Genomic DNA, 16,561 nt, shown 5'->3' with positions numbered 1-16,561 from the left:
TGATTTATTTATAGTGAGGGAGGGGACTAAAGTGTCACTCTGGCATGGGACCCAGGACCTCACGCTGGGGAGTCCAGACTTTAGCCACTGTGCCACCTCTGGGACCCCACACACTCTTGAGTATTGAGTGAAAACATTCAAAATCCTGCCCCTTTGCAACATTAGTGTGTGTGACATAGAACTGATCATTCCCACTATGTTGGTATGCATGAGACCCCTTCTGTTTCATTTGGTTTAAATCCCTCCTGCTTAACACCATTCTATTTACATAACCACTTCATTTTATTTACATAACCACTGTTAACAAGTTCCACCCTCTCTCCAGGGCATTTGTGGTTCAGTGATAGGATTCTCGCCTAATCTGCCCCCTCTTTGTCACACTCTGATTTTCACCAGTCACTTTTCTCTCCACCCTCTCTATGTCACATCTTGTTTCCACCTTACTTGGCAAGTATATATAAAGACAGCATTGTGAGTTTTATGGTACTGTACTTTGAGTTTAACTTAGCTCGTCTTAGATTGTGCTGCGTCCTGCATGAATAAAGAGATACTGCCTACAGCTCAACCATGAGTCCCTGGTCGTCTGTTACCCGCCCGTGAAGCCAGCCCGGTGAAAACAACCTAACCCGTCGAAAACAACATATGGCGCCCAACGTGGGGCCAGACCTGCGCAACTCCCAGATAAGTGAAGACTTTGCCTACCTATGCACTATGGTCTTCTCATCTACTTATGAAGAGGTTTGCCAAAGCCTCTACTGTTTCATCATGAGACAGTTACTCTGTCTCTGGAACATTTTGCTCTGGGCCAAACTTTGTTTCCCTGACCAGGAACTTTGGTTTCTTATGACCGGGATCACAGAGCTTGGGAGATGCACGGAGATTTCTCCTTAGACTTTCTGGATTCCCTCTCCCATGTTTCCTGAGGAAAAAGACTACATTTTGCTCCGGGCCACAGTTTGGTTCTTTATGACTGTGATCGTAGACCTTGGGATATGCATGGGGATTTCCCTTGGGACTTTCTGGACTTCTTCTCGAATGTTTCCCATGGAGAAGGACTACTCTAATTTGAAGAACATTCTCAAGTACCCTGGCAGTTACCAAGTATGGAGACATGTGGTTAGTTCTACTCTCCTGATTGGATTCTTTCTTCAATGGGAAGACGCTTTTAAAAATGGGTGCCTGAAGCAATCCAGCAGGAACAGTCAGAAACACCCTAAATGGAATTTTGAGGAGCTTTTTGGACTAGGACGCTCTCCGGGGACTCTTAATCCTACATGGTGAGATCTTGATAATCTGGTTCAAGTTGTGTTTTCATAAGAGAATGATTTGAATGACTGAATTTTTGTTTGACATTGACTTAAAAAAATGCTAGATGCAGCCATGATTTCTAGAAACATCCAGAAACAATCCAAAAAGTTGTTTTTCCCCTCCTTTGATTTCTCTTTTACATCTTGACATGAATCTGAAACGTTTAATCCTGAAAACTGTATGAGTTATGGGTGGGGCAGATAGTGCAATGATTATGTTAATTATTCTCATGCCTGAGGCTTTTAACCGTGGTTCTTCTGTTTACCTTTCCACATTTTATTGAGTTTAAACTGCTTAAACAACCTTAAAATCATACTAAAAAGGACTTCCAATTATAATGGAGTTATCAATTATAGTAAACTTCTAATCTGCTACAAGTTTTGTTTGACAAGTAAGTGAATTTCAGCTGTCAAGTCTTCACATGAAAAAGCATCTACTCAAGTAAAATTCCGAGAAATCCATTTGGACCCCTGTTCTCTGACATCGCCCCCAGAAACCAATGATGTGACCTGGCACAACCTGAAGAAACAGATTCACAGACTCCAAAGCTCACTCTCTACAGAAAAGCAAAATTCTGGTGGCCGACATTCCCCATAGAGACAGACGTGCAGCATTTCATCTTCTGGCATTTTCTTCTGTGGTCAGCTACTTTGGACTGACACCTCCATCGGACTTACTGGTACATGCTGCTGTGTTTCTCAAAGACTAACTTCAGCCAATTGCCTTGAGACTTTATAGACCATGTCCCCTCGCCTGCAGGCTCTGCTCCAGAGGCAGAAAACTCCCCCTCCTTATTAGGTTATGCCCACAGAGGCATGAAGCGCCCCAAGAGGCAAGAGATGCCCACAGAGGCAGGAAATGCCCTTTGAGGCAAGAGACGCCCCCAGAGACATGAAGCATTCCCAGAGGCAAGAAATGCCCTTTCGCCTGCTAGGCCTTGCCCTTTGAGGCAAGAAAAGCTCCCCTTGGCATCACACTGGTTATTGCTGCTCGCCTATTTTGTTTTCCATGTCTTATGCCAGTACTTTTGAAAACGCCTGTACAATATACGTTTCTGTTCACCCCACAATGGCCATTAGTTAAAAAGAAAGGGGGAATGTTGGTATGCATGAGACCCCTTCTGTTATTTGGTTTAAATCCCCCCTGCTTAACACTATTCTATTTACATAACCACTTCATTCTATTTACATAACCACTGTTAACAAGTTCCACCCTCCCTCCAGGGCATTTGTGGTTCAGTGATAGGATTCTCGCCTAATCTGCCCCCTTTGTCACACTCTGATTTTCACCAGTCACTTTTCTCTCCACCCTCTCTATGTCATATCCTGTTTCCACCTTACTTGGCAAGTATATATAAAGACAGCATTGTGAGTTTTATGGTACTGTACTTTGAGTTTAACTTAGCTCGTCTTAGACTGTGCTGCGTCCTGCATGAATAAAGAGATACTGCCTACAGCTCAACCATGAGTCCCTGGTCGTCTGTTACCCGCCCGTGAAGCCAGCCCGGTGAAAACAAACTAACCCGTCGAAAACAACACCACTATATATGTGACTCCCCCAGGTCCCACACACACAAAAGCAGCCCCGGGAGTGGGGCGATTCCAGTTTGGGCTAAGTAAGCAGCCCAGAGTGGGAACTCTGCCCAAGGGGCACATCTGCTGGGGACTCATGTGCCTGGGACCAAGCCCCTGCTGGCTGGTGAGAAGACCAAGGGGAACAGTCAGTCCAGGGGGATGAAACAAGGAAAGTCCCAGACAGACGTCGTGCAACCAGAGAAAGGAAATGCAAATGAGGGGAGTGGACGGAAATGTGCCCAGCTGCTCCAGTCACCAGAGAGATGCAGGGCCACGAGCTGACCCGGGATCAGACAGAGGGGACCAGCTCAGGTCACCAGGGAAATGAAAAGGGGCCAGGAGCTGACCTGGCTGAGGGCCACTGGACTGGCTGTGCGGGACACCAGCTGCCACAAGCCGACAGGTGCTGGGCGAGCAGCAGGCCCCACAGCACCGACACCTGCTGCTCTCCAAAGACAGAAACACACGCTGCTGGTCAGCACACTTGTAGGAAGGCGTTTGAGACACTCAACGGCGATGGTCCAAGGAGGAGTCCAGCAGAGCTTCACAGCCTGGGGCATGGACACTGTCCTCACAAGCACCACTCCATGTGACTCACAAAGATACCACACACACACACACACACACACACACACACAGACTCACGCACCATAACACAGGTGTACCTGTGTCTGTGGGGCCCAGTGGCTAGAGCGGGATGACCATTGCCTCTGGGAAAGGTTCCCTTGCCAGGATAGAGTGAGGGTGTTTCTTCCCAGGCACATTCTCTCTGGTTTGTAGAGAACTTGATCGGAGACAACTTCAACTGCTGCTTACTCAGCGACTTGGGAGAGAGAACAGGAACTCGTGGCAGAGCAGGAATGCTATGTGTCATTATTGATCAGAGACAGCTATTTTCTATATTTAGAACCAAAAGTGGCAAGTCAGAAAAAGAAATGGCTAGGAAAGGTTGTGAAGAAAAGGAAAGAGAGGGATGGTAGAAAGCTTCTGTAGCAAATGTTGCGAAGGTTTTACCTGGTGGGATTAATTAATACCCTGCAGGCCAGGCATATACCAGGAAAAACAATGATTATGTAAATAGACCATAGTATCAGCAATGGAGGATGAAGCAGAGTTGGGGGTGGGGGCTGGCTTAATGCCTGACACTCCCTGGAAATCCGGGTTTGCTCACCTTGAGAGTCTCTTCCTTCTTCCCTCCTTTCTTTCTTTCTTTCTTTCTTTCTTTTTTTTTTGTTAATTTTTCTTTCTTTTGTCACCAGGTTTATCACTGGGGCTTGGTACCTGTGTGAGGAACCTACCACTCCTGGTGGTCATTTTTCCCACTGCCGGGATAGTGTGGGGGATCCTCTTCCCGGGTGCATCAACCGGAGCCAGCCTGGGCTGCTACTCACTCAGCAATGTGAAAGAGAAAACTCAGGAACAGACTCATGGTGGCCACACAATTCCATTTTTTATAGATCAGAGAGCCAAGGCTTTTAAAGGGCAGACCCAGAAATGGCAATCCAGAAACGGAAATGGCTAGGAAAGGGGCAGAGAAAGGCAAAAGGGGATGCAAAGGTAGGAACTTCCTTAGCAACTGCTGCAAGGGTATTACCTGGTAGGATTAGTAATACCCTGCAGGCAGGGAGGGTCTTGAGGGTAGAAAGAAGATAGATCAAAGCAATGGAATGGGTGGGGATATTTCAGGCAAAACTATGATTATGTAGATAATAAGGGAGCAGGCCATAGTATCAGGAATGCAGGGTGCTTCGTGAGGCAGGGAGTCTGATAATATGAGGCAAACCTTTGGGGTTATTCCTGGCCCTCCTTGCTCAGCTTCTTGGTAGAGAGAGAGATTGACAGGATAGATGCACTCCTCAGGTCACAACCTTCCAGGCTCTAACACATCCTCACAATTTCCTGACATTTCCCTTTCTTTTCTTTGACAAGACAAAAAGAAATTGAGAGGGGAGGAGGGGTAGAGAGGAAGAGAGAAAGAGAAACACCTGTAGCCCTACTTTAATGTTCATGAAACTTCCCACTGCAGGTGGGGAGCGGGGACTCGAACCCAGATCCCTGCACCTGGTAGTGTCTGCTCTCCTGGGTGCACCACCACCCAGGCCAACCCTAGAGGTGTCACAAAATTGCACACTTAATGTGTGTGTTTTTAAGGTATATTGGCTTCTTTATTTCCCTGTGAGCGAGAGCAAGGGTGATAGAACCAGAGTGTCACACTGGTAAACTCACTGCTGGGCTTATCCCTCTGGGACTCCGTGCTCACAGTCAGACGCTGTAGTCACGGGGCCACTTCCCAGGCCTCAGCACTTGGACTTCTGCAATGTACGTGTGCCTGTGAGGATCCAGGGACCACTCAGCTCTGACTTTTGGCAGTTCTGGGGATCGAACCTGGGCCCTCTAGAATGCAAGCCCTGTGTGCGACCACTAAGCCATCTCTCAACAGCCTAGAGTATTATTGCACCTTCAGATAGGTCCTCACCCACTTCTAAACAACAAATACATATTTTTTAATATTTATTTTATTTATTTATTCCATTTTGTTACCCTTATTGTTTTATTGTTGTAGTTATTATTGTTGTTATTGTTGTTGGATAGGACAGAGAGAAATGGAGAGAGGAGGGGCAGACAGAGAGGAGGAGAGAAGGATAGACACCTGCAGACTTGTTTCCCCACCTGTGAAGTGACTCCCCTGCAGGTGGGGAGCCGGGGTTCGAAACGGGATCCTTATGCCGGTCCTTGTGCTTTGCACCACCTGGGCTTAACCCGCTGTGCTACAGCCCAACTCCCAACAAATACATAGTTTAAAATTATTTCTGTACTTACTGAGAGACACAGAGAGAATGAGAGCTAGAGCAGAGGAGTGACTGAGAAAGATGTGGTCTAGCTAGCTACACAGTGGAATACTACTTAGCTATTAAAAGTGGTGACTTCACCTCCTTCACCTCATCTTGGCTGGAGCTTGAGGGCATCCTGTGAAGTGAGATTTTCCAGAAATAGAAGAAAGAACAAAGGATGATCTCATGGACAGAAGTTGAAAAATAAGAACAGAAGGGAAAACACAGAGCAGAAGTCACACTAGAGCTGGTGTCGTGCACCAAAGCAAAGGACTGTGGAGCGGGGTGGGGAGGGCTGAGGTCCCAGATCAAGATGCAGAGGAGGACCTAGTGGGGGTTGTATTGTTATGTGGAGAACTGAGAAATGTCACACAAGTACCAACTAGTACATTTTACTGTTGGCTATAAACCATTAATCCTCCCATAAAGAAATTGAACAGGAATGGTGATTTCACTTTCTTCACGGCATCTAGGATGGAGCTTGGAGGAATCATATTGAGTGAGGTAAGTCAGAAAGAGAAGGAGGAATACAGGATGGTTTCACTCATAGACAGATGGTGAAAAGGCTACCATGACACCAGCCTGCCTTCCCTGGTCAGAAGACCTCACCACTGTGCCCTGGAACTCCACCTCCTCAGAGGCCTACTCAACTTGGGAAGGGAAGAGACAGCCTGGGGTTATGGATCAGCCTATCCATGCACATGTAGAGTGGAGAAGCAATTACAGAAGCGAGACCTCTGGCCTTCTGGACCCCATAGACAGCTTTGGTCTCTGTCTAGAGGGATAAAGAAAGGGGACGCTTCGGGGCTGGATGGAGGCACACCTGGTTGAGGGCTCATCTGACTGAGTGCAAGGAGGCCAATTCCTAGACCCCAGACCACACCTACAGGGGGAAAGCTTCACAAGTGTTGAAGCAGTGCTGCAGGTGTCTGTCTTTTCTACCCTTTGTTGTTAAAATTCGTAAGTTCTAGCTGGCGGGTGGCTTCAAGGCGGGTAACAGAGACAACCAGAGACATACGGCTGGGCAGGGAAGCTGTATTTCTTTATTCAGGAACAACGATTCATAAACTAAGACAAACTAATCACCAAACAGAACTCTGCTGTCTCTTTGCGGCGGCGCAAGCACTCTCTCTTACTCTGGAACTCTGGAACTCTGAAACTCTGGCAGAGTTCCTAGGGGCGGGGCCAAGCGGGCCTGCAAAATTAACAGGACTGATCCAATTCTCTTGGCGGGGGAGAACTAGAACCCAATGTAAAGCATACAACAACCCTTCTCTGTCTTCCCCTCCTCTTTCCATTTCTCTATCCTATCCAACAACAAAGACATCAATAACAAAACAATATAAAAAACACAAAATAAAAGGGAATAAATAAATAAGCAAATATTTTTAAAAACTATAAAATTTTATTAATAAAAAAAGAGGTGGCAGATGTGGTGCACGTGGTTCAGCACTCATGTCACCATGTGGAAGAATCTGGGTTCAGGCCCCCAGTCCCCACTTCCCAGTGCCCAGCTGCAGGTGGGAAGCTTCACAATAGGAGAAGGAGGGCGGCAGGTGACTGTCTCCTCCTCTGTCTCCCCCTTTTCTCTCAGTTTCTCTCTGTCCATTAAGAGAGAAAGGAGAAGAACGCCTGGAACATTCTGGAGATGTAAGCTGGGCCTGCAGCATCACCACGACTGTGCCACAGACCTAGGCTGGCACGCTGGTGGCAGAGCCAGGCCGCCTGCACTTGCTCGCTTAGACGCACGGGCACAGGCAGCCTGGGGTGCTTGGCAACTCAGCAGAGTCCTCAGGACACGGAACCAGTTTGCTCCGTTTCCTCTTCTCAAGCTCCTTGCCTCATGGTTGTGAAATGGCTCTCAGAATATTGGGGCTGTGCTACCAGCAGAGGACAGGGGCACAGCAGGGCACAGGCACGGAGGAGGCCTGGGGAGTCCTTGTAGTGCAGGCACAGAGGGTCCTCAGAGGCCTGCTGTGCTCTGAGGGGAGCATGTCAGCCACACCCAGCCATGCCCAGGTGCTGCCCCAAGGCTGAGGATGTCCTCCCCTCCCCAACCCCCCACAAGGCTGCTTCCAGCCAGACAGGAAGCTGGGCTGAGGCGGGGGCTTGCACAGGTCTTTCATCAGTGCCTGCAGAAGCTGCACATCTGTCTGTCAGTCTGTCTCTGTCTGCACAGGGGCACGTTTCCCATCCTGAGCTAAGCAGTTGGGAGAAGCCACCAGCAGGACCCACAGAGGCGCCCACCCTTGCTGGGGCTCACAGGTGCTGGGGCAGGGCACTGTGGGTAGAGCTCAGCAGGCGGGCACCCTCTCAGGGCACTCTCTGGTCAGTCAGCAGGACAGCCCGTCTTCTGAGGAGGCCCTGCCGGGAGGAGCCCAGCACAGTCCTGAGCTCAGTGTCTGCACTGCGACATGGCCCTCCGACCTCCCATCATCCTGGTTCTCGGTGAGTCCTGGCCTGGGGTGGAGGTGCTCCCTGCTGGGTCCTGACTGCTGCCCAGAGACTCTGAGCCATGTGCCCCTCTCCCCAGCTTTTCCCTGAGCTCTGGGTCAGACCCAGGTCTCAGTGGGGAGGGGTCCAGCTAGAGGGTTTCAAGACACAGGGTCCCTCCACACTGAGGAGTCTGGGGGCTGCTGGGAGGGGCTGGGGGCCACAGAGACTGTGCAGAGCCCAGGACTGTGCTCAGTGCCTGGTGAGGAGGCAGTCATGGGGGGCTGCCCATTTCTATCCAGCAGCGGCTGGGCAGCCTAGAGGGAGGGCATCTCTCCTCACCACCTTGTCTTGCAGGTCTCTGTCTGGGCCAGCTGACCTCCTCACAGAGGGGTGAGTGTCTCTCCAGTCCCCCGGCACCCCAAGAGCAGTTTTGTCTGAGTCTGGGGGCTGATTTGGGGTTTGTGGGCCTGAAACAAGTCGGAACAGTAGTCCCTGCCTTTGGAGCATTCTGGATGCTTCATATATGGTCCTTATTATGGATATGAGTCCTACATCATCATCCACAGACATTTCTTCTTATTATTTGCTGTTGCTAGTGGTTCACTGCTCTGGGCTCAGTGTCTGTCTCTGTCTCTGTCTCTGCCTCTCACAACCCCCCACACAAATACATAACACAGATGCTTCCTCCATGTGGGGCTGTGTCGGAACATCCCAGGAGGTGCCTTCCCAGCTGCACTGTCTTTCCTGCTCCCCCCGCCCCCACTACACCCCACCTCACCCCGGTCGGTCCTGTGCACTGAGGGTACAGAGCTGGTTCCCCAGGTTTCCAGGCTGAGCGCATGACACCCTGCAGCCCCAGGTGGGGGTCCTGGGTGGGATCTGCATCCTTCTTACTTGCCCCCACGCCATCTCCGTGTCTTAGCAGGGCGCTCTGAGGAAGAGCCTGCAGTCCTGGCCGCTTCTGTTTCCCTTTGATCTCCGGGCAAACACAGCTGTCTCTGCACCAGAGACCATGGCCAGTCTCCAGAGGAGGCTCTGGCTCTCTTAGCCATGACAGCCTGTCCCTGCTGTCCCCGTCCACCCGGCCAGTGTCTGTGGAGGCACAGAATTCCTCTCCTTCTCCCGTGCACCCCTGCCTGCCTCCCCTCTAAGGACTCCCCCTACACACACACACACATGTTGCTCAGCAAATGGTCAGGTTGACACTGACCTCTGACGTGGGCCCAGCAGCTTGCCCTCTGGGCAGTCTCATGTCAAGTGAGGAAACTGAAGCAGGGGTGGGAGCTCCCTCCCTGGGGCAGCAGCAGGGTCCTGGCAGTGGAGGGGGAGATGGAAACGATGGCACTTACGTAGGTGAGGGCAGGGCCAGCTCCCAAACGTTCATTTAAACACCCAGCATCAGACTGGGAGAATCATGTGTGTGCTGTCCCGACGAGCCCTGGCCCTCCCTCAGGGGTCTGGACCAAGCCGTCCCTGCAGGCCGAGCCAGGCCCCGTGGTGCCCCATGGACAGCGTGTGACCCTCGTGTGCCAGAGCCCTGTGGGCAAAGTGCCTTTCTTCCGCCTGGAGAAGGAAGGGGCAACATACTCAGAAAAGAAAACACCTTCTGGTGCCACAGAGGCCCGGTTCCTCATCCAGGCCGTGAGTGAGGCCTCTGCAGGGAGCTATAGCTGCATCTACAGCAGACACGGCAGATGGTCACATCGCAGTGAGGCCCTGCAGCTGGTGGTGATGGTGGATGACGTCCCTCCTCCACCCTCAGGTGGGTCTGGGCTGAGAGGTGGTGCCATGTTCTGTGCATGATGCCATGGTGGAGGGGGCCAAGAGGGGTCCAGGCTGGGTGTAGACACAGAGACATGGACACAGACACACACTGTGACAGAAGACAGACACACAGACAACACTGTGACAGAAGACAGACACACAAGCATACATGCCAGGCTAGTGTTGCAGGAGGGAGACCAGGAATTCATGGCTGCCTGCTAATACAATTCTTTATTCGTGAAAACAGACACAATGACACAAGACACACACATACAGACAAACAGAAAGTTAGATACAGTGACACGAGACACACAGACACAGAGATACAGTGACACGAGACACACAGACACACACACCCTACCCACTGCCCACAGGAGCCCTGCAGGCTGCCTCCCCCACACCGGACAGGTGCGAGTACAGAGAAAAGATTCAAGGGTCAGAGGGGAGGGGCTGTGCTGTGCTGGGTTCCAGGCTCAGGGGGCAGGCTCAGTCCCAGATGTCAGGTTAGGGGCTGAGGAGCCCACAGGGAGGGTTGTCACTAACTCTCATGTTGCTCAGATGACACCCGGTGACAGAACCAGCACTGTGCCCACAGCTCCAGTGAGAGGGAGGGCTCCCCTCACCTTTCAAAGACCCCCCACACCCCTGTCCCTCCACCCAATAACATGCAGGATGGAAATTGCAGGTCTCCCCCCAGAGGCCCCTGGTGTGACACAGTAGACCTGCCCAGGGCAGCCAGACCCTGGGATCCCAGACGTCCGACACAGCCCAGGGCCCACCCAGACCTCAGACCCCAGACCACACACCCCAGAGTGGATCCGAAGAGAGAGGCAGCTCTGTGGTGGCCCCTGGTGGACAGGGAGGGTCCTGACTGTTGCACTGGGAGGGACAGGGGCTCAGCATCTTACAAACTCAGACTCTTTCTTTCTTTCTTTCTTTCTTTCTTTCTTTCTTTCTTTCTTTTTTTTGCAACCAGGGTTATGACTGGGGCTCTGTGCTGACACTACAAATCTATTACCCTTGGTGGCTATTTTTACCCCCATTTCCCCGTCATTATTTGGTAGGACGGAGAGAAATTGAGAGGGGAAGGGGAGATAGAGAGGGAGGGAGACAGACTCCTGCAGACCTGTCTCACCAATTGTGAAGTTTGCCCCATGAGATGGATGGGGAGTAAGGGCCCAAACCCAGGTGCCTGTGATGGGACTGTGTGCTCACCGAGATGCACCAACTCCTGGCCCTGAGGACCAGGCTTCTAACTCCCATCACTGGAATGTCTGTGGACTTGCCTGTGGGGCTGCTTCCCCACTGAACCCCCAGCAGTGGTGCTGCAGGGGCAGGTCTGCAGGGAGGAGGGAACCTGGGGCAGTGACACATGTCCCATTCTCCCTCCCAGGGGACACACAGATACACGCAGAGTCCGTTCACCACCAGAGTGAGTGGGAACACAGGACCTGACCAGCATGTCTCTCTGGGGGAGGGCACAGAGTGGACCTTGCCCACTCCCCTGTCCAGTCTCGGCGCTGCTGTGCCATGTGTCCCCTCCTTCCCCAAAGATAGGGGGTCAGCACAGGTTGTGACAGGGGTGACAGCCCCGAGTGCAGGCTCAGTGTCTGAGGTGAGCTGCATCCCTGGAGGAGCTGGGTGACTGCTGACAGCTGGTCCTGTCCCAGGCAGGCCTGTCCCCAGAGCACATCATCATTCTCGCCGTGGTCTCCGGGGCCTCCCTGCTGCTCCTGAGTCTGCTGCTTCTCCTGCTCCTCCACCAGCGACACCAGCAAGTGAAAGGTGGTCAGAGAGCCGGGTGTCAGGGCTGCTGGGTGACAGGGCAGCTGGGTGGGCTGTGGGCTGGCAGGGCCCCTCCTAACTCTCACACACCCCTGGCTGTCCTCAGGGTCCCATGGCCATGCAGGCAAGGAGAGACTTCAGGAGAGGTGAGGCCCAGGGACAGCAGCCCCTCCTGCCCCACCTCAGGAGCCCCTACTCACCCCCTCTTTCCCTCAGGTTCTGCCCCACGGCTGATATCCGAGTGGAAGCAGGTACAGCGACATGGCGGGTCTGGGAAGGCACAGTGTCCCTCGGGAAGATGGGGAGGGGACACTGGGGAACCTTCAGCTGCATTCTGTGTGTGTGTGTGTGTGTGTGTCAGTGTGTGTCTGTGTGAGTGTGTGTCAGTGTGTGTGTGTGTATGTCAGTGTTTGTAGGTGTGTGAGTGTGTGTGTGTCTGTGTGTGAGTGTGTCAGTGTGCATGTCAGTGTGTGTGTGTATGTCAGTGTGTGTGTAGGTGTGTGAGTGTGTGTGTGTCTGTGTGTATGAGTGTGTGTGTGTGTTTGTGTGTGTGTGTCTGTGTCCTGAGCTGGGACCTGTCTGCTGAGCTTGCTCCCAAGCACAATGCCTGTGCCCTGCCCCAGGTGTGGTCACCGTGGAAGGACTTTCTGAGCAGGACAGCGTGCAGCCCCCTTCGGTAAGGCCCCTGAGTGGTCTGTGTGAGGACAGGCTTTCTGCATGAGGCAGTGTCAGGAGGGTGTCTGCTCCTATGGGTGGTGGTGGGGTCAGTAGCTTTTGGAGGGCAGACCCAGGGCCTCTCAGGAGGTTGCCATCAAGGGCTTACCATGCTGACCAGAGCCGGGACCCCCAGCCCATGTGAGTAGCCCACACTGTACAGGCTGCCATGCAGAGTCACCCTGGAAGTGGATCCCCCGAGGAGAGCCCACCACGTGGGCATCAGGTGACATGCCCTCAGTCATCACACGGCAGTCTGCTCACACCCACTCATTCCCCTGTGGGGGGGATCCCACATGCAGACGTGGCCAGCAGGATCTGGGGTCCCCTGGGGGCTGAGTCCAATCTTCTCTGCCCCCAGCACACTCACCCACCTGGTGTCTCTCAGCCCCCAGCTGCAGGAGCTCCCCAGGAGGTGACATATGCTCAGCTGGACCACCATCGCCTTGCCCAGAGAGCAGCCCCAGCCGGATCCCCACAGCCCCCTGAGACCAAGGCCCAGTCCAGCATGTACGCGGACCTGGCCTGGCACTGAGCAGCCCAAGACATTGGGAGTCACTCCCACAAAAGACACAGGGGCCTCTGGAGGGCATCCCAGGTGGCCCCCCTCTCTGCTCACTGAGGAGCTGGAGGCGGAGACCCCTACTCACTGCAGGAAGGTCAGGACCCCTGCCTCCTCAGCCAAACGGGACCCTGTGCAGAATGCAAGCTCTGTTTCTCTGGCCTGGCCACTGTCACAGGCAGCTCAGGGAGCCCAGCTGTCTGCCCCACCATGGAGCCAGCACTGCTCTCTGGCTCCTCCCCCAGCTGGGAACTGACTGGTGTCTCATAGTCCAGCAGTGCCCAGAGCCTCCTCACCAGGGAAGGCAGGAGGAGGTGGTGAGACAAGACGTGGCCCCCGAGGACCCAGCTGTGCACAGAGACAGACTCGCTGTCACTGCTGCCTGTCCCCACCCCCAGAGGCAGGTGGGCTCTGGTCACCTGGGGGCCAAGTGGACTGGAGACTGTGAGGAGGACCATGGGGGTCCTGTGCTCCCCTGCTGTCGAGGGAGCCTGGAGGTCACATGGTGGCCTGTCACTGGAGCAGAGTCTGCAAGGCAGTGGCTGCTGTGTTCCAGGCTCTGTCACCTGAGGCTCTGACCTCGGCTCTGAAGCCCCTCTCTGGACAGGCCCTGTCCCCAGCACCGATGACACACATGTCCCCTCTTGAGTCTCCCCTTCCTCTGGGCCCACCCCTTACGAGACCCTCTGCTGCTGTGCAGTCACTTCACATGCACCTGCCCCTCCAGTTCGGGCTGTGGTTCAGTCTCTGTCCGGGGTCCTTGGCACCAGGGACCCTCCAGCCTGAGTCCCAAAAGCACCCCTTCCTGACTCACTCTCCCACCTCACCTGCTCCTTCTGTGGAGCTGGCGTGAAAGCTGCCAGCTCTCCTCCTGCTGAGCCCTCCTGGTGAGGACCCTGCCTGAGGTTCTGACTCTCCTGCTGGGAATAGGCCATGACAGACCACCCATCTCCTTCCCTGCCCCTCGGCCCTCAGATTTCCTGGGAGCACACAGCCCTGGCTGCCTGTGTTGGGAGGAGGTGAGCTGCTGTCAGCGTGGTCACCAACGCTCTTCTGCACCTGTCTGTGGCAGGAGGGGACTCTACCACCTTCCCCACACCCTCCTTGAAGTCTTGGCAGGGCATCCCGGGGCTTCTGTGGGCCCAGGCTTGGGGTGAAGCCAGCTATGTCACATGGCGGGGTGGGCCAGGGGTCCCTTCACAGGGAGACCCCACACTGTAGACGTGGCACTTGGCTGTCTCTGTCCTATCTGTGAAGTCCCCAGAGCCCTCCTGGCAGCCACCCCAGTTAAGATGGGTGTCAGGGCAGTAATCGCGTGGCCCTACCTTGGTCCCTGGCACCACAGGAGCAGGACTGGTGCACTGAATCTCTCATGAACAAGGAAATCTGTTCTTTATTTATTTGTTCCTTGCCAGCAAGCTACAGCTAGGACTTAGAGCCTCATCAGGAATCTGCCACTCTTGGCAGCCATTCTTCCTTTCTTTTCCTCTTCTTCCTCTCCCTCTTCTGCTTCCCACTCTCTTTCTTCTTCTTCTTCTTCTTCTTCTTCTTCTTCTTCTTCTTCTTCTTCTTCTTCTTCTTCTTCTTCTTCTTCTTCTTCTTTGTTATTTGATAGGACAGACAGAACTTGAGAGGGGAGGGGAGAGTTAAGAGGAAGAGAGAGACAGAGACAGAGACACAGAGAGAGACCTGCAACCCTGCTCCACTGCTCATAGCATCCCCTCCGCAGGTGGGGAGCTGGGGCTCGAACCCGGATGCTCACACATGCTATTATGGGCTCTTAAGCAGCTGTACCACCGCCTGGCAGCCAAATAAATAAATCTTTTATAACATCAAATGTTGAGTTACCATGGAACCAGTAGGGGCACCAGTGCCGTGTTTAAATTTCTTTTGTCTTTTTCTGTTTTGTTCAAGAAGAGCTTAGAAACCTGCATGTCTGAGAGAGACCTGTCACTATACGTTGTCTTGCATGTTGAAAGACTTGATAAGGATCAGAGCTCATTGGCCTGCTCTGACACTCTGCTTGCTCTCAGACTCTCCACACGCATTTCACCTGGAATCCCGAGGCAGCCCTCACGGAGTTCTTCACACCCAGCCCCCCTCCTCTCTCTCTCTCTCTCTCTCTCTTTTCTTTCCTTTCTTGTTACCTTTCTTCTTTCTTTTCTTCCTCCCTCCTTTCCTTCCTTCCTCCCTCCTTCCCTCCATTATTCATTCATCCTTTTTCCCTTCCTTCCTTCCTTCCTTCCTTCCTTCCTTCCTTCCTTCCTTCCTTTCGGTCTTTCTTTCTTTCTTTCTTTCTTTCTTTCTTTCTTTCTTTCTTTCTTTCTTTCTTCTATTACTGGACCTGCCTGAATAACATCGATGGCTTCAGACGCAGGAGTGTTCCGTTTCCCTTCTGACAGAGGACAGCCATCACCATGCCGGCTCACAGGCTCTGTGTGAAATCCTGTGGACCTTCTCTGTCTGGCTGTATTCGCGACTTCTTTCCCCCGGCAGTTTGCTGACTTCTTTCCCAGCTCACACTCTTGCATTTGCTTTCTTTGCTGCCATCCTAATCTTTGCCCAGTAAAAATAATTTGAAGGTTAACTACAACAATCATAAAAACTCAGAAGGCTAGAAATGGACCTACCCTATGATCCTGCAATTCCTCTCCTGTGGCTAGATCCTAAGGAACCCAACACACCCATCCAAAAAGATCTGTGTACACAAATGATCTTGGCAGCACAATTTGTAATAGCCAAAACCTGGAAGCAACCCAGGTGTCCAACAACAGACGAGTGGCTGAGCAAGTTGGGGTATATATACACAATGGAATACTACTCAGCTATCAAAAATGGTGACTTCACCGTTGTCAGCCCATCTTGGATGGACCTTGAATAATTCATGTTATTTGATAGGAATTGAGAGAAGCATGCAGAATGGGAAAGCGATCAGGGGAGTGGAAGGGTTATGGATCTCAGGTGGTGAAAATGGTGTGGATTTGTACCCCTCCTATCCTACGGATTGTGAATGTCTCATTTCTTAAATTAAAAGAAAGAAAGAAAAATTCATGTTAAGTGAAATAGGTCAGAAACAGAAGGATGGTTATGGGGTAATCTCACTCTCAGGCAGAAGTTGAAAAACAAGATCAGAAGAGAAAACACAAGTAGGGAGTCGGGTGCTGGTGCTGAGGATTTAGCACACATGGAGCAAAGCACAAGGACTGGAGTAAGGATCCCAGTTCGAGCCCCCAGCTCCCCACCTGCAGGGGAGTCACTTCACAAGCGGTGAAGCAGGTCTGCAGGTGTCTATCTTTCTCTCCCCCTCTCTGTCTTCCCCTCCTCTCTCCATTTCTCTCTGTCCTATCCAACAACAACGGGATCAATATCCACCACAATGTTAAACAACAAGGGCAACAAAAGGGAAAATACATATTTAAATAAAGAGAAAGAAAGTGAGAGAGAGAGAGAGAGAGAGAGAGAAAGAGAGAGAGAAAACACAAGTAGAACCTGAACTAGAGTTGGTGTATTGCACCAAAGTTAAAGACTCTGGGGTGGGTGGGGGGAGAATACAGGCCTAAAAAGAATGACAGTGGAGCTAGTGTGGG

General features: G+C 52.3%; 2 protein-coding genes across 2 annotated transcripts in view; both read left to right on the top strand.

The window, feature by feature from the left end:
- Window positions 1-16,561, top strand: part of LOC103127639 (leukocyte-associated immunoglobulin-like receptor 1) — a 40,897-nt gene that overhangs the window by 10,789 nt on the left and 13,547 nt on the right. Inside the window, exons 9-10 of the mRNA XM_060186511.1 lie at window positions 8,504-8,539; window positions 9,603-9,911. Coding sequence (XP_060042494.1) covers window positions 8,504-8,539; window positions 9,603-9,911 — 345 coding nt within the window. The remainder of the gene's footprint in view (window positions 1-8,503; window positions 8,540-9,602; window positions 9,912-16,561) is intronic.
- LOC132533111 (leukocyte-associated immunoglobulin-like receptor 1) lies at window positions 11,723-14,777 on the top strand. The gene is made up of 3 exons (XM_060173076.1): window positions 11,723-11,949; window positions 12,322-12,374; window positions 12,801-14,777. The coding sequence occupies exons 1-3, from the start codon at window positions 11,811-11,813 to the stop codon at window positions 12,945-12,947; spliced, it is 339 nt and encodes a 112-aa protein (XP_060029059.1). The 5' UTR covers window positions 11,723-11,810; the 3' UTR covers window positions 12,948-14,777.

The sequence above is a fragment of the Erinaceus europaeus genome, chromosome 2, assembly GCF_950295315.1.
Source record: "Erinaceus europaeus chromosome 2, mEriEur2.1, whole genome shotgun sequence".
In the NCBI taxonomy this organism is placed as follows: Eukaryota; Metazoa; Chordata; class Mammalia; order Eulipotyphla; family Erinaceidae; genus Erinaceus; species Erinaceus europaeus.
The sequence above is the reverse complement of the archived record's forward strand: the minus strand, read 5'-3'. Positions and strand labels throughout refer to the sequence as shown.

Bases quoted from the DNA above. Each gene is read 5' to 3' on its own strand.
- LOC132533111 (XM_060173076.1), top strand. From the start codon at position 11,811: ATGGCCATGCAGGCAAGGAGAGACTTCAGGAGAGGTGAGGCCCAGGGA. The intron at 11,950-12,321 runs GTACAGCGACAT...GCCCTGCCCCAG, and splicing joins TGATATCCGAGTGGAAGCAG to GTGTGGTCACCGTGGAAGGA. The intron at 12,375-12,800 runs GTAAGGCCCCTG...GGTGTCTCTCAG, and splicing joins ACAGCGTGCAGCCCCCTTCG to CCCCCAGCTGCAGGAGCTCC.